Source organism: Tamandua tetradactyla, chromosome 18 (assembly GCF_023851605.1).
Source record: "Tamandua tetradactyla isolate mTamTet1 chromosome 18, mTamTet1.pri, whole genome shotgun sequence".
NCBI lineage: Eukaryota > Metazoa > Chordata > Mammalia > Pilosa > Myrmecophagidae > Tamandua > Tamandua tetradactyla.
This window is the reverse complement of record NC_135344.1, coordinates 37,518,304-37,536,021: the sequence shown is the minus strand read 5'-3', so window position 1 is coordinate 37,536,021 and position 17,718 is coordinate 37,518,304. Positions and strand designations below refer to the sequence as shown.

General features: G+C 53.4%; 1 protein-coding gene across 1 annotated transcript; it reads left to right on the top strand.

Annotated features, from left to right (window-relative positions):
• The first annotated feature begins 268 nt into the window (after positions 1 to 268).
• SIGLEC15 (sialic acid binding Ig like lectin 15) lies at positions 269 to 15,446 on the top strand. The gene is made up of 6 exons (XM_077135573.1): positions 269 to 481; positions 9,038 to 9,097; positions 9,440 to 9,823; positions 11,027 to 11,407; positions 12,532 to 12,562; positions 14,355 to 15,446. The coding sequence occupies exons 1-6, from the start codon at positions 430 to 432 to the stop codon at positions 14,434 to 14,436; spliced, it is 990 nt and encodes a 329-aa protein (XP_076991688.1). The 5' UTR covers positions 269 to 429; the 3' UTR covers positions 14,437 to 15,446.
• Positions 15,447 to 17,718: the final 2,272 nt, after the last annotated feature.

Here is a 17,718-nt window from a genome sequence, read left to right as displayed (position 1 = left end):
GGCAGGCAGGCGGTCGGGCAGGAGGAGGGCAGGTAGGCAGGCAGGCGGCAGGAGGGTAGGGGACAGGGGGACGGGTGGGGAAGGGGGCAGGAGGGCAGGCAGGAAGCAAATGAAGAGCAGTTTCCTCAAACGGGCTGATAGCCACAGGAAAGGGCACTGCATGCTCCCCATCCACTTCCCTGTTTCCTGTCTTGGAAAATCATCCGAGTGGTTCCCCTCTTGGTTTTCCAATGACTAAACCCCACGGGTCTCATCTAATCATACCCCGGCTGCCTGGCTGCCTCTCCCCAGTTTCTCCAGCTCCTGTGGAGCCCGGCGGAGCCTACAGACCTGGGCACACTGCCCAGCCCAGCCCACCTCCCCTCCCAACGCCCACACCAAGGCGGGGGCGGTCACCAGTGGCCTGGGGTCTCTGAGTGCTCAGACAGCATGGAAGGCTCCATCCGATTCCTGGCCTGCTTGGCGTGCATCGTCCCATTGGGTGAGTCTCCTCCCACTGCTCTTTCTGGCCCGTGCTCGAGACAGAATGGGGGCGCAGAAGGTCTTAGGTAAGTATGGTCTTCCCCCCTCAAAACTCGAAGCGGCCAGATTTGCCCTGAGCCTCGGGCCTGTGGAGGAGGCTGTGCTTTGGGAGATAGCGGGGACAAGTCTGGGCTTTGCCTGGGCTCCCACGTGAGTGGAGTCAGTCCCGACTTTTCTGGGCCTCGGTGTCCCCTTCTGTAAAAAGGCTGCCTGCCCCACCCATTTGCTGAGAAGATACAGGGGGATAATGGGCCAGAAAATGCCTCTTGGATGGTACACGCTCCAAACAAACTTCAAGTGTATCTGCCACCCAAATGATTTATGTCTTGATGGGACAGCCCGAAAGACCAGGGAGGGCAGCACGTGGTTGTTGGGGGGCAGTTTTGGAGGTGTGGCAGAGGATGATTTAATGCGGGGAAGGGGCAAGTGATGGAGACCACCCTAACCCCCAGCAGGAGCCCCAGGGTGGGTGGGAACTCTTTGTGGTGGGCTTGAGTAACAACATCCTCAGCCACTCAGCTCAGTGAATTGGTGTCCCGGGGATCCCAGGAGAGGGGGAATTTTTTTTCTTTTTTTAAATTATTTATTTGTTTATTGGGAAGGGTGTCATTTTTTTAAATGCAGATTTTTTGGCTCCACCCCAGACCTGCAGTTGCAGAATGTCAGGCAGCAGGGCCCAGAAATCTGCATTTTCAAGCATCTTCCTGGGTGATTCTGATGCATGATACAGTTGAGGTAACTGGGGTAATGACAAGGGCAGTCCGTGCCCGCCCCTTCCTCCAGGCCCCAGCCTCTTCCTCCACCCTAGCTGGGACATCCGTCTCCCACCAGGCTCCCAGTCTCATCCTCAGGCAGCAGGTGCCGTGATGTGGCATTGCTACCACCCTGCAACTGCAGGTCCTGTCTCCACACAAGGCTTATAAACCCCCACACCTTGGGGTCCTTTCCTTCCTCACTAGCATTTCACACGGTTGGGGTCTGGTTTAGAGAGCAACAGCAGGTGCGCAGCCAGCTCTTTTTTTTTAATTAATTAAAAAAAATTAACAAACAAAACATTTAGAAATCATTCTATTCTACATATATAATCAGTAATTCTTAATATCATCACATAGTTGCATATTCATCATTTCTTAGTACATTTGCATCAATTTAGAAAAAGAAATAAAAAGACAACGGAAAAAGAAAGCTCTTACTAAGTGCTGGGCACCTAAGATGTTAATGTACTTGGGCCTCATAACATTATGAGGAAGGAACTATTTTATTTCCTTTTCACAGATGAGGACACTGAGGCACAGAGAAGTTGAGTGGCCCATGGGGGATTTGACCCCGGGTGGATGTGTCTGTGCAGGTGGGACCCACCCCCCCGTCCCATCCCCACGTGACCCATTGTCCAGGCACAGAATCCACTCGGGCCACTGATGAGGAAGGAGGGGGCTGTCTTTTCCTAAACTGAGCTAACTGAGCTTCTTTCTGAAATGATTTAGGGTGGGTCCCACTTAGAGGCTGGGGACTGGAGGAGGTGACCCTGCCCAGACCAGGGGTGGCAGACAGGAGGGCAGTGAAGGACATGAGTGTTGACATCAGACACAGCTTGGATCCTGGTTCTACCACTTACTAGCTGTGTGACCTTGGGCAAGTAGCCTCACTTCTCTGAGTCCCTATAAAATGGGGTCAGGGACACCTTGTGAAGGATTGTTAGGACATGGGTGTAAAGTGCCTAGCACGGTGCCTGGTGCTCAGTACTTGCTCATAAATCACAGTGAAACACTGTTGACATATCTATCTTTGAGAAAGGCCAGGCTTTAGCGCATTTTGTTTGTTTGTTTTTCTCCTGCTGGTTGTCAACTGCTATGAATCAGTTCAAGACTAAAGATTGGGAAGAAAAATGAGCAGTCACATTTCCAGAACAAAAACCAAACCACACAAATGTTGTAGTTGTGTGTCGAGGCCAAGCCACACTTAGGCGCCACCTCAGCAGAGGAAAGGCCTTTGCTTTAAATACCAGCAGCCACTTCACTGCTAAAACCACAAGGTACTCAGGTGGCACTGAGCAGGGCTCCGACTTTCTGAAACCCTCCTGGCTGCTGTTTGTCTGTGAATCTTTCCAGGCAGCTCAGCCAGAGGAGGGCTGGGCAGTGGGTCTGGGCGGAAGGTCCCCAAGGACAATCAGTTGGAGGCCCCGAGGGATTGTGGGGGCAGGTGCCTGTGCTGACATGTGTCCGTCACTGCCCACGTGCCTGAGTGTGGGGCCGAGGCGTGCCTGTCCCAGCAGCCCCATTCCCCTTTCAATGCCTTCTCCCTTGTACTGGTGTCACCCCACTCCCAGAGCCCTGGGGCAGCCCCCATTGCCCAGAGGCTCTCCCCACACTCTTCCGTTGGCCTTCCCCTCTCTGCTTTTAGGAAGCTTGGGATGTCAGAGCAACATGCGGCCATGGGAAGAACACTTACCTGGGAGGTCTGGCTACCTGGGTGACCTTGGGCCAGGCCTTGGTTGGTCCACAAATGTAGGAGGATCAGATGGAGCAAACCCCACAGCTGTCGTCCTCAAGGATTTCCTTTGCACCAGGCCTGTGACAAGCAGCTCACTGACTGTTGTCCCTATTTTAGGGAGGCTCAGAGAGGCTGGGGGGCTTCTCTAGGATGCCATAGCCTGGATTGAACTGGAGTGCTCTGAAGGCAAGTCCAGCCCTGTCCATGGCCTTTATGCAAAGGCCGGGTCAAAGCTTGCTAAAGAGAGATTTTACTAGCTCTGAACGACTGCTGCAAATTAAGAACGAAAGGCAGGACAAATGGCAGCAGTCACCCAAGGACATGCAGGTGCTGTTCTGAGAGGCAGGGCAAGGCCAGGGAGCAGAGGGACTGCTGTCATGGGTCCAGGAGGAAATGCGAGGGTTTAACGAGCCCAGGAGGCTTCTGCTCCCAGTGGAGTTTGGGCCAAGTTTGGCTGGTGTGAGGGAGGAGGAGGCCGGGGAGCACGGGTCGAGGTGGACCACATTGAAGCTGTGAAGAGCAGCCCCCACCCCCACCTTGGTGGACGCTGGCCCAGGGCAGGGTGAGCCTATGCTGGCTCTGTACCTCCATCCGCTCAGGTGAGAGATCCACGGCCATGGCCAAGTGGCTGGAGAAGCAAGGGTTAAGGAGAAGCGAGGGTGACCCAAGGGCATCTGGAGAGCAGTTTGGCCTTTCACCTAGGCTTCTTATACACTTCGCCCTTTGCTGGAACCTCCCCACTGAAGGCTGGAACTCCTGTTTCTGCCTTTTCTCCACTGATAACCTATCATGACAGGGACAGTGGTGGCCCAGGAAGAATGGACAGGAGCCAACCAAGGGGTAGGAGTGAGTCGGATGGGAAGGGGAGTGCCCCAGCTCAGCATGGCATGCCTGCCAGGGAGGTCACATGGCCCAGACGAGCATCTCTCTTTCCCCGCAAAACGGACTCTCCCCACCCTCCAGGGGCCACAATGCCCGCAGGTCCACTAGAGTCCCTCTCTGAGACACACTGCAGACGTGCCCAAATGCCCCCTAGGGAAGCAGCCCCTTATAGGTAGACGGGCATATCGGATTGGCAGAATGTCAACGTCATGTCAGCCATGGGGGCTGGGGCAGGGGTGGGGCAGGAGCCTCTCAGGTCTCTGACGGACACAGCTCCAAGTGCCCTGAAGCTGTCCCTCTGGGAGGCAGGTGTGCCATGGCCTCCCCATTCTAGAATCTGTAACTTGCTCCCTTCAGGAAGCTGCCACCTACAGACCACCCCAGGTGGCCCACTTCTTCTTAAAGTCCCCGCGGTGCCCCTCTGGCCAGTGCCCCATCACCACCACCTCCGAGCTGCCGTCGCTACCTGAGATACCAGAAGAAGTTCTTTAACACCAGGGATTATAGAAACATCAAAAGATCCACTGACAGCCAACCCCTCACGCTCTGTGATGGAACCAACAGTTTTAGTCAACCCGAGTATGAGCAAATACAAACCACCGCAAATGACTTAGAGAGGGCCCCCACGCAAATTCCTGCCTCTGTCCTCACCAAGCAACTGGTGGAAGTGTTCCATCAGCTGTGGCCAAAACCACAATTTCTATTTCTGCTCCCTGTCGATTCCACTTCTGCCAGTCCTGGTTCTGCCTGCCAGGAGCTCTCCCAGCCCAAGCCACCATCTGCATCTTAGCCTCTGCAATGCCGGGACGGGTCAAGGCCTCTTCCTCTGCTGCTGGACTGCACACTTCTGTCCTCAGTCGGTTTTCCATCAGGTTTACTGAGCTCCTCCTTCTCCCTGACTAATGTCAACTGTCACTCCTTGATGGTGTCAAAGGACCTACAAGGAGAGATCACTGCAGCTTTTCAACTGTAGTTCCCTGGGCTGGGAAAATTTTTTTAAAAACAACTAATTAGAATTGTATATAAATTACAATGAGCAATGGCCAGATTGGAAACACAGGGAGGAGGGTTACTATTTCTTAATTTGTCATGGCAATCGTGTCCCCATCCCCTAGCCCAGCGTAAATGTCTGCAGAGGGAATGAATGAATCAACCCAGCTTTTAGGTGAATTAAGGGCCAGGATGGGGCTCCTATCATTCACGGGGTCTAAGATGCAAATAGAGCTGCAGATGGGGCCACGCCAGGGTCTCAGTGTCTTTCCCAACTACCACAGCCCCCCGAGCTATATACACGGAGCACCCCACCCTGCCCACCTCTATCCACAATCCCTCTGAAGGGAGAGGGGGTCACAAATTCTGGGGGACTGCTACCCTTTGAAGGACAGGGAGTAGAAATGGCTACAGAGTCCCTCATAACAAATCCCCACATACTTGGCCACTTGAAACACCACCTGTGTGTCAGGTCACAGATCTGAGGGTCGGAAGTCCAGGCAGGGAACCGGGTCTCTGCTCAGGGTCTTACAGGGCTGAAAACAAGCTGCACAGGTGCTGCTCCAGGCAACCGCAGGCCACCCCTCCCGTCCCCATTCTGACTTCTTCCTCTGTACCCAGATGGAGAAAACCCTCTGCTTTTAAAGGGCTCATGGGATTCCATTAGGCCCTTATTTTAGGATCCATGGTGCCACATGAAATAACCTAATTACAGCGACAAAATCCATCCTAGTCACAGCCCTGGGGACCATGCAAAAAACCTAGAGGCTCTCTTAGATCTCTGCCCCCCACAGACCTCTACCATCATTAGACTTCATGCTTCCCGTGTGAGGCCAGAAGGCTGAACTGCTGCTGCTGAGGAGCTTCCATCTCCCAGAGGGTGGGAGGAGAGCTTGAAGAGCAGACATTCCATGCCTGAGGGGTGGCTGGAGCGAGAGAGGAAACCCCACGTGGTGGGCATGTGCCGTGTGCCAGGCCCTAGGCTGGCTGATAGGTATCTGTGATTTCATTCAATCCTCAGTCTCCCGAGGAAGGAATTATGCTCCCCATTTGCAGCAAAGGAGTCTGAGCCCTAGGAGATTGAAGTAGCGTGCCCAGATGTCAGGTGGTCAGTGAGTGAGCCTGGAACAGTGCAGGGCCAGGTCTGGAGCTTGATGGAAGTCTGATGGAAGAAAGACCAGTGGTGGGATTGTCACCCAGGTCCCACCCTGCCAGCACTGGTATGCTTTCCGCCATGCCCTGCAGGCAGTCCCACTGTGATATTGGGCATCTAGAAGAAGACAGTCTTCCTGTTGGCCCCCCAGAGGTTGACAGACATGAGGCAGGGAGATTGGAGACCCCACCACAAGAGGCCCCGGTTCCAGCTCGGGAGCCTCCCCTGTCCCAGGAGATAGACGTGAGCTACCAGAGGCAATGGTAAATGGCACAGGATGCTGGACTCCCGCCAAAGCAAATGCACTTGTTCCTTCCCACCCTCACCTGAGTCCCCTGGGAGGGCTCATTAAAAGGTCCCCTTGTGAGAGGGAGCCCAGGTGCCGCCTCTTAGAACACCTTTCACCGTGTAAACAGGAAGCATAAACCTTCTCCCGATGCGCGCCAAGACCATAACTCTTAGTGAAAGGGCTGCTGTGTTCCCTCTCTGCTCCCAGGGAGGGAGAGGCCCAGGCCTGCCATTTTTATCACACCTCAGGATATTTCCAAACCAGGCTGTCATCCTTGAGCAGCTTAGTGAAGGGTTAAGGTAAGAACACAAGCAGGCAGAGCTCCCTGGGGTTAAGACTCGGCTCTGCCTCTGGTTGGTCAAACGACCTTGTCAACTCCCTGGTAAGGAGACTAATGATTGTACATCATGGGATTGCTGTGCATATTAAATGAGATGAATAATGTATCCCCATGATCCCCAAAGCATGGTGTACTTTTATCCCATCAGGCCCTGCAACCTCTCTGCTAACATCCAGGCCCTGTGGCTTTGCCCACGCTGTCCCCTTTACCTCAAAGCCTTAAATCAGCTCAGAGCTCAGTGAAATCCCTTCGTCAGGGGTCTGATGGAAGGGCCTCTCCTCTCTCACCGGCCCTCCAATCCCTGCCTTAAGATCTGCATACACAGAACACCCTCCCCTCTCCTATGCCATGATCACCTCCCTTCTGTCCTCACAGCAATTCAGATCAACATCAATTACAGCGTGGCAGGCACCATGCTGGGCGATGGACACACAAAAGTGACCACACAAACCCACGTGCCCTCCCAGAGCTTCTGTGCTCGGGTGGGACAGTTAAAGCAATGCCCACATGGAGGGAGAGGTGCCAGACCCAGGCTTGGTGTTCCAAGAGGGCTCCCTGCACTCAGAAGTCCTCGGGGAGAATTGAGGATGAAGAGGAGGAGCTGGAGAGTGAAATGGGCCAGGAACCCTGTTTGGACAGAGGGAGCATTGTTTTTGTCCTTCATTAGAGCCTCTGGCAGTTAGAGTCTCTGGCAGGATGGATGGTAATTATATGGTTGCAGACTCATCTCCCTTCCTGGGCTATGGGCTCCCGCATGCTGATAAGGTGTCCTACTCTCCTCTGTAAGCCCAGCTCCCATCACAGGGCCTGGGGCAGAGCAGGTTGGTGTCTGCTCAAAGTTAGCTGAACTGATGACCACAGTAGGTGCTGAATCAGTGCCTGGCCTGGGGATGCCTACAAGATGTGGAGGTCACAGAGAGAGGGGATTGGCAGGGACATTGAGGCAGGCCTGGACTCCAGTGAGGGGGAATGTTTTCTGCCACTAAAAGTATAGAATGAGCCAGTGAACCCCCCAGATAGGGGTTCTCAAATTTGAATCTAGGGTACTTGACTGTTGACAGCTGTGCAAATACACGCTTAACAGGAATAAATGTCAGCTTCTCCACTGGGGTTCAAACACACAATTCCGCTTGTCTAGAATAAAAGAGACTGGGCTTCAAAGCAGATTATGAGGGGAAAAAAAATAACTTGTTGTCTCAGTTGATTGAGCGGGATTTTGCTACAAGGCACGGCTCACACGCCCTGAAGGGGCAGCGCTGGGCTCCTACCACACCCTGCTGCCCAGCACACCTGGACTTGGGCGGGGTGCAGCTGGAGCCACCTGGACCCTCCTAGACCCTACAGTTTTGCGAGCCAGAGAGAACACAGAGGGGCTGGCGAGGATGCGGAGGGGCAGTGAGGGCGGGAAGGGGGCTTAAATGGATGCGGTACTGGTGGGGCCCAGACAGGGCTTGCACGTGCCTGCCCCAAGGTAGCTGCAGTGCTGTCGGCTGAACAGCTGGGAAGTCCCAGCTTTTGGAGTATGCCTAGATGGGATGGGCCCCTGGGGGATGGTCTGCTAGAGGATTCCTGCCCAAGGTGTGAACTGGGCTAAATGACCTCAAAGAGCACCAGACTTGGAGTCAGAAAAGCTGGGTGCCTCCTACCTCCTATCTGTGTCTTCACTTTCTTTATTTTCTCATCTATAACAATACCTACCCCGCCTTTCTCCCATTGGTGTTTTGAGGTTCATGTGACATGGTGTATGTGAAAGCTGTGTAAACTGCAAAGCACTTTGGAAATACAAAGGCTGCTGTATCGTCCCCTCTGCAGATCCCTTTGCATGAATCTCTACCCCACCCCCCACGCCCCACCCCCCGCACCTGCCCTAGGCAGCGGCTGGACAGCTCCTGCTCCCTCCAGTGAGCAAGAGCCTAAGCTCAGCTTCCAGACCTTGGCTCAGTGGTACCTCAATGATACCCAGTGTAGGAGGTGGGGAAACTGAGTCCAGAGGTACCTGCTCAGACCAAGGGGCAGCACAGCCGCACACTCTTGGTCTCTCAACTCCTTGCCTGGGCACCAGCCTCTTGGGAAGTAAGCCAGGCCACAGGACATTGACCTCAATTCTAGAGGAACCTCAGCCACCAGCTCACCACACGAACTTCAAAACATGCCATCCCTTCCCAGGCCCTCAGTTTACCTCTCTGTAAATGAAGTGTTAGTCTCCTTGGGTGAGTCCCAAGGTTCCGTGCCTATAATGCACTAGAGTATATGACTGTGAGGCCCTGCTGAGTTTGAATCATCCTAGCTGTGTGACGTCAGGCATTTACTCAACCTCTCTGTACCTCAATTTATTAACATGTAACCTGGGGGTTTCTATACTTACCACTAGGGTCATTTGTGGGGACTAAGCAAGATACTACCCTGAGTTTGCTTGGCACCGATGTGCAGAGTAAGTATATATATTTTTTTAATCACCATCTTGGGTTTGGGTGGCTTTATTGTAGCCAGGGGATACCAGGACTTTTCCACAGCAGGGAAAAGTTTTATGGGGAAAGTCTAAGGGGAACAGTCACTGGGCATGTAGGTGAGGTGGGGACTGCCCTGAGTAAGACAAAAGTCACCGAGGAGTGTGAGGTGGAGAGAAGAAAGGGAGCTCAGGCACTTACAGCGTCATAGGAGTCCAGGCCCCAGGGGTTGCCCTTTAAGTCACAGGGTGGATTTCCACACCCCAGGGGGCTTCCCGGTCCTCGGGGCCAGCAGGGCTGACCGCCCCCGCCGCCCCCGCCCGCAGGCGAGCCTTCGCAGCGCTGGTCCATGCAGGTGCCGGCCGAGGTGAGCGCGGCGGCGGGCGACGCAGCGGTGCTGCCCTGCACGTTCACGCACCCGCACCGACACTACGACGGGCCGCTCACCGCCATCTGGCGCTCGGGAGAGCCCTACTCGGGCCCGCAGGTGTTCCGGTGCGCGGCGGCGCGCGGCAGCGAGCTCTGCCAGACGGCGCTGAGCCTGCACGGCCGCTTCCGCCTGCTCGGCAACCCGCGCCGCAACGACCTCTCGCTGCGCGTCGAGCGCCTCGCCCCGGCCGACGACGGCCGCTACTTCTGCCGCGTCGAGTTCGCCGGCGACGTCCACGACCGCTACGAGAGCCGCCACGGCGTCCGGCTCCGCGTGACCGGTGAGCGCGGCGGGCGACGCGGGCGTGGCGGGGGACGCCGGCCTCGCGCCCTTCTCTCCTCCACCTCCCCCCAGCCGGGAGGGCCCACGGGAAGCGAAACAGTGCACAGCGCCTTTCCCGAGAGCAGGGGTCTCCAGCCTGGGGGTGGTTAAGGGCCACCTGGGCACTTGTTTGAAACGCGTCCGCTGGGCCCCAGAAAGGACTGGGGTGGGCCCAGGAATAGGCATTTTAATGGAAGTTCCCAGTGGCGCGTAGACTAGGGGAAAATGAGTGAATAATCCTAACCTATGGTGGGAGCTGCAGTGGGGGTGTGTACTAAGTGCGCCCAAGGTCACCCGCAGCCTTCTGAGGGGTGCATCATCCAGTGTCCAGCTGAGAGACGAAGATGCCTGAACCAGGGTCCCAATCCCTAGAGCAGTGGATTTGAATGACCGGGGTGGTGGTGGTGGGGGGGGGGGATTGGGTTTGTTTTGCTTTGTTTTTTTTTTTTTTTTTTTTGCATGTGCAGGCGCGGGGAAACAAACCCGGGTCTCCTGCATGGCAAGTGAGAACTCTGCAACTGAGCCACCCTCGCACCGCCCCTGAGGGGTGGGGGGCGCTTTTTAAAATCCTGGAGTGCCTGTTATGGGCGCCTGGGAGTCAGGGGTTCCAGGTTTCAGTCTAGCGCTGCCAAGAGCTTTGTATGTGCCCTTGGGCTGGCTGGTGGGCCTCTGAGTGCCTTTCAGTTTCTTCCGGGGTTGGACACCTCTCAGCTGCAGTCCATTGGCTCCAGTGAATCAGTCTCAACTCTAGATCTTGGTGACATTGTCTGGGAGGGGAGATCCCTTGAAATCACACCAGCAGCTAGTCCCCAACGCTGCACTGAAACGATTACAACTGTTCATTGAGTACTTGCCATAGGCCACGCCCTATTCCAAGCATCTCTCATGTAATAACTTACCAAAGCTCAACAATTCAGAAGGTGTTGGCTATTATGATTCTCAGTTTACTGAAGGAGAAAGAGAGGCACAGTCTGCTCAAGGCCACACCTGTATTTGGACCCGGGCAGCCTGGCATAATGCACCCACTCTCTCCTCTCCGTGCGTTCCCGCCCCCCGCCCCCCGCCCCACCCGCCTCCTTCAGCTCTCCTGGTGTCACAGAGGGACAAGGGAGGGATGCCCCTTGCCGTCACTCTGACCGCTGCCCACCTTCTCTCCCGGCAGCAGCGCCTCGGATCGTCAATATATCGGTGCTGCCTGGCCCGGCGCACGCCTTCCACGCATTCTGCACTGCCGAGGGGGAACCACCTCCTGCCCTCACTTGGTCTGGCCCTATGCTGGGCAACAGCTCGGCAGCTGTGCCCCGCCCCGGTCAGAGTCACAGCCACCAGGTGACAGTTGAGCTGCCCGCACTGGCCCACGACGGTCGCTACACATGCACAGCCACCAACAGCCTGGGCCGAGCTGAGGCCAGCGTCTACTTGTTCCGTTTCCATGGCACCACTGGGGCCTCGGCGCTTGCCCTCCCGCTCGGGGTGCTGGGTCTCAAGGCGCTGGGGCTGCTCGCTGTTCTGGCCGCCCTAGCCGCTGCCCGCCACCACCCAGGTGGGTGCCACCCGGGCCTGCATAGGGGCAGGGGTTCTCCTCTTGGGCTAGACCACCTGTCTGACAACCTGGCTTTACGAGGCCAAAGCATCCTTTATGCACAAGGGCATCATTTAGCTCCTACTCCCTGCATCAAGCCCAGGAGGTAGGAACCGCCATGAGCACCATTTACAGTGAGAAACTGAGACTCTGAGAGGTAAAGAAACGTGTCTCTCTCCTGGATGCCTACAGGTAGAGACCCAAACATGTCTCTCCCACTCCTTTACCACCATCAGGTAAATGGATCCTTTGTAAGGACTGGCCATAGGCCAGTACCCACAATGTGCTGTGTGGGTGCTCAGACTACAAAGGTGACGAAGGACGTGGCATCCATTTAATGAGGTGCTGAGGAGCAGGCAATTGATTGCAATATGTCTGAGACGTGCTCTCCCACTTCAGGTATTGCAGAAGCCCGGAAGACTGCGGGGCTCCCTAGTGGGGTATCTGGAGAGGGGCAGGAGGGAAGTAAGGCAAAAGTTACTCAAAAATATAAGTAGGCATGAGCCAGGGAAACAAGGGGCAGATGACCCCCCTAGCAGAGGGAGTGGCATATGCAAGGCGCGGAAACTTGGACTGGCATGTTGTCTTTAGAGAGTGGCACTTAGCCTGCACTGCTAAAGCTGAGTCCGGTGGGAAGTTTGTCCTGTGCCCTGGGGAGAGGCTTCCCAGAGCCTCTCAGACCATCCAGGTCCGTAGCTGTAGCTGTAAACCCTCCTAGGATAAAATTTTTAAAATGTATCAAAGTTGCCCTGATCACTTTCTTTACTGTGGCCACATGGACTTTCCTGCTGGTTGGTTCTTCCAACTGACCAAGCATTTTTTGCTTCAGGGTCCTTTTGTGTGGACCTATATATCCCTCACTCCACCCTTCTTGTCGTTGATTCCTGCTCCTCTTGCTTTCAGGTTGAAGTTTAATGTCACCTCTTCCCACCCCACAGGCTGCCCTTTGTTGCACTCTTTGTTCCTCAGACCACTTTCCAGTGGGGTGGGGTGGTGTGGGCAAGACAGGGCATCGCAGGTCAGGGCAAGGCATGCCCTACTTGGTGGTTGGAGACTCATGCCTCCTCTCTCTGTCCCTCACACAGAATACCAAGTCACCCAGGACACCCCTCCACGGTAAGTGAGTTACACCTCTTACTCTGGTCCCCATTGGCCAAGGCACGCAGGCTTCTCAGGGCTGGAGCGTAGGAAGATGAGGCAGGCCTGGGATTCCAGCTTGACCAGGGTTCAGGCCCTCTGCAGTCTTGCAACCCCCCTCTCCCCCTCCCCCCCAGCCCCCAGCATTTACTGTCTGGCGTTCACATTGGCACATCTTCTAGACCTGCCTGGTGTCCTTGGTGCTGGTGGGAAACCTGTGTGTCTGTTTTTCTGTATCTGGATGCGAGTCCTCAAGGCCATGGCTCTCTTATAGTTCCCCTAGCTGAGTTCTGCATGCTCAGGTGAGGAGCCCAGGAACTCCAGTTAGGAGATGGCCAGAGCCCAATTCAGTCCCAGGATGCTAACCCTCAGTCCATGATCTAATCCTCTGGGGTGTTCTGTCTAAGTAAAGGCCCACGTGTGAAAAAAAGGATCCAGTTCATAGGCCCTGGACATTCTGTCCCTGGTGCTAAGTGGTGGTGGAGGGAAATGCGGCTTTCCAGGGCCCATTTGACCAGCCTGGACTCTTCCACACTGCACCCCACCTCTGCTCTGAGGGCTGGAAAATCCACCCTGCCAGCCCAAGCCTCTCTCCAGCTGCTGGCTTCACGATTTCCTGCCATCTCACCAACGTGTCACACAACCCTTTTCTCTGTTAATTTTTACCTGAATCACAAAGCTGAATGTTGTCCAATCATGTGACAAATATTTATTTAGTACCTACCATGTGCCAGGCACTGTTTAGGATACTAAAGATACAGCAAAAATCCCTGCCCTTACAGAACTCACATTCTATCCTGGAGAATTTTAGTCAACATATAAACAAAATAAGATTAGACTCTTAAAAAACCGCTGTGAAGGAAATGGACAAGATGATGGCATAGAGCCCCTGGGAAAGAAGCAGCCACTGGGTTGTAGCTACTTGAGATGAGGTTCTCTCTAACATGACATTGAGAAGACCTGACGTTGGCTGGAGAGGTGAGCAGAGATGGGGGCTACCCAGGAGAGGGAAAGGGCAGTGAAAAGACTCAGACGAGACCCAGGAAAGAGGTATGTCTGGTGCCAGCGAGTGGGGGAAGTTAAGGGTGGGAAGTTTATCCTCAGTATGATGGGGAGTCACAGAATAGTTTTAAGCACACAGGTGCCCTCATCAGAGCAAGAGTGGGGACCAGGAGACCTGTCAGAGACTGAAGATAAAGGGCGAGGCTGGCTTGGATGATTAGATGGAGCGGCAGTAATGGGAAGACGGAAGCCTGGGATAACCAGGGGCCTGGGTGGGCAGCATGGGGGCAAGGGAGAGGGCCTGGGCATCCAGGTTTGGAGCTTGAACCGTGGGTACCACTTACTGCCATGAGGATGAGGGAAAGGATCATGAGCAGCAACTGTGGATATTTAGGTTTGAGATGCCTTTTAAAACATCCCAGGGGAGAGGTCAGCAAAGGAGCTGTTGCTTAGGAGGGAGGCCTGAGCATGAGATTTAGGTCTGGAGGTCAGGGCCATAGTAATCGTTTTTGAAACCATAGAATAGATCCATTCAGGAGAGGATGTCAATGGAAAAGAGGAGAAACTATGTGGTCTGGGATTCTGCCACCTACTGTCACCCCCTCCCTCTTCCTCAAATTCTGCCCTGACCCTGCCTTCAACAGCAGCCTTCCAAGTCCTACGGGCTCTCTACTAGCATCCCTACTTTCTGGCCACTGCTGGGGGATGATTGGGCTGTCAGGATCTTCCCCCTGTGCTGTGTGATCCATCAACTTTCTCATGTTCACAGGCCCCAGGCTCAGGAGTCCAACTATGAAAATTTGAGCCAGATGAGCCCCCGGGGCCTGCCAGCAGCTTTGTGTTCACCATGAGAAGCAGCTCAGCCCCCCAGCAGCCTCTGTGTGCCATGGAGAGTGAAGGAGGAGTCGAAGCTTGGCTGGTATGGCCCATCCAGGTTTCCAGGCACCTTGATAGCCCCCAGGTGGGTGGCCCAGTCTCAGAAGCTCAGCTGGTCTCCTGCATGTACATCTCTGTCTCAGAGCCCCTGTGATATTTATGACAATGGTCCAGTATTTTGAAAGGGCATGTCTGACACTGTGTATGTATGCACACATGAACTACAGTGTGGAACGTCTTGAAAACCTCTCCTCGCCTTTTTTTTTTTAAACAAGAACACTGTAGTGAAGCAGAAAGAAAACCGGCCCTAGACTCTGGAGGCCCAGGCTCCATCCTGGTTCTGCCATCAACTTGTGTGGCCTGAAATAATTTTCTACCTCTTAGAGTCTCAGTTTGCCCACTGTTGAACATGGACAATAATATTCTTTCCCACAGATGGTAGGGTTTTTGAAATCTGAGGAAATAATGGATGTGAAGGAAATAATGGATGTGAAAATACAAATCCATCTGCAGATGAGGTGGTGTGACAGGCTCCTCCGGGCAGTGTGACCTTTGGATGAAGAGATTTCTTGGATAAGTGTGGCACCCATGCCAGCCTTGCTGAGGACAGTGGGTTCCAGAGAACAAGCCTAGGGCTCAGGCTCTTGGGGCTGGGGCTAGGCAAACAAGTGGCATCTGGAAACTCATTGGGGAGAGGCCTGGGATTCCGGCCTCTTGGAGTCTCCTCTATGGCTGTTCCACCCGCTCTGCTCACCTCTTATTCCACCCACTGTTCCACACTGCTCTGAGCTAGGACATCTGTAAAGAGGAAACATAACCCTTATCTTCAAGCATCGGAAAGACTGACTCCTAAGGAACTGAAAGCTGGGAAACCTGAGGGGAGGTCTGGGCCTGTAGGGTCCCTGTGAATAAAGGAGCTCCAATTCTGATCTGATCTGAATCCTCCCAAGACATGCAAAATCCAAAAACACTGATAGTTTCCCACCATTTGCCTTAGTTCTACAAGGCTGATTTTGAGGGATTTGTCTTCCACGTTTATGCTTCACTGTGTGTTAGTCTCTCCTGTTAGCACCTGTGGTCCTTGGGCATAGGGAGAGGAGGTAGAGGACTGCTTGGGACCTGAGCAAGTTGTCAAGAGGAAAGGGCACAGAGATGGGACTGAAAAAGCAATGAGAATATACTTTCTTCAGAACTTTTCCAAAGGTTGAAATGCTACCTAGAGTAAACACAGGGTGCTCTTTACTGGGGGAGATTGTCTGAAGGTTGAGGGATGTTCCATAAGTTATTATAGAGGGCAGTAGGTCACAAGCTTCACCTCGCCAGAGCCTTCTCCAGGGCAAATGTGTAATGGTAGCTCTCCTTTCATAGTTAAATTGGGATGTATCCAGGAGCCTGTTTGAGCACTTAGAAGGCAGAGTTAACACTTAATAACTCCTCACACAGGGATCCTTTAGGGCAACTCCATGGAGAGGGAATAAGTACAGAGGATGGTATGTATTGGAACATCTGCCTGGCCTTTTGAGGCCAGTTTCATATTCCAAAAGAGGCTTTGTGCTAGATATTGGGCTTAGTGGTCTGGGATAAAGAAATGAATAAGGCATTTGTATCAGTTAGGGTAGGCTAGGTTGTGCTGTGGTAACAGCCAAACCCCAAAATTGTAGTGGCTGGAAACAGTGGGTTTATTTCCCACCAAAGCTACTTGCCCATCCGACATTGGCAGGGAGGTTTTGCTCATTATAGTTGCTTAGAAACCATGCTCCCAGGGACCCATCATCACTAATATTATGGGTTACTTGGTTGGAGTTATAAAGCTCTGAAGGGTCTTCTACTTGTGATCAAATCTCATTGGCCAGAACCAGCCACATGCTCCTTTCACCCACAGAGGGATGGGCAGTGCAACCCTACATTGTACCTGCAAGGAGGAAAGTCACAAACATTTAAGAACAGCACTGACTTCCCATTAAGACACTCCAGGAACACAGACCAGTAAGTGGAAAAATCATGAAAGGAATACACCAGTAGAGATACACCAAGGGTGCTGCGGGAGCCCATAAAAGCGGTAACTGGCTCAGTCTTGGGAAGGCTTCCTGGAGGAGGGGAACTTATGGCTATGCAACTGGGAGAGGCCATGGAAGAGAATGGAAGTTTGGAGGTAAGAAAGAAGGGCATTCTAAGCAGAAGGAACAAATCAAGCAGAGGCCTGAATGTCAGATACAGCATGATGTCTTGGTAGTTGAAAGTTGCTGAAGCATGAAGGCAGGGACATGGTGTGGCCAGAGCTGAGGCTGGAGCAGTGGGCAGGACCAGATGCTGGGGTGGACGGTGCTGCCACAACAGGGATGAGAGGAGCAGAAGGGAATCAGGGCACCCAAGGTACCAAGTATGGTGCTGGGCTCTTTGTACTGCTTGGTCTGGTTACTGTCAGCCAGCTGATTACTGTACCTTCTCCAGACCCAGAATGCTATGGGGCAGAAATTTCTGCCTTGGGATCCTGGCCCTTCAGCAGTGTTTTCCCAGTGGATTTTGTGGTCACTTGCGTCAGAAATCTTGGACAGCTTGTCCAAAAGCACATTCTGGGCACCACCCTGGACCTCTTCAATCACAAGCCCTGGTTGTAGGGCCCCGGAATTTCTAACAAGATCTCGAAGTGGCTTTCCCCCACCTCCAAGTTTTTATTATAATCATTTTTAAAAGCAAAAAGCTGAAGGAATAAGATGATCACTCATGTTCTCGTCCACATTCAACATTTATTAGCATTTTGCCATATTTGCTTGAAGCCCAAGTGTAGCTGCCTGAATCATTGGAGAGCAAGGTGCAGACGTCATACATCACCCCTAAGCACCTTTAGCCATCTCCTAATAACAAGAACATATTCATCCATAAGGTCAATACCCTTATCTCTCTTGAGAAATTAATATTCAGTAATAACATCTTGTAGTCCACATGCAAATTTCCCCAATTGTGCTCAAGAAGTCTTTTTTGGTTTGTTGTTTCTAATCAAGATCCAATTAGATCTAGTGATTCCTAAGCAAGCTAAAGTTCAAGACTCCCTTTCTGGGTCTGCTTGAGTTTATTCACATAATTGTGTAGATGTGGAAGGGTGCTAACAATTAGCTGGCCCTTCCTGCGATATCTGCACTTTGAAGGAAGGCTTCTTGGAAATGGAAGCAGTGCCATTCCTCCAAGGAATGCACCTCTGTTGGAGTGATTTCAGACAGTGTTGGGTAGTGGGAAGGACAGACAGCACACTGGCACTT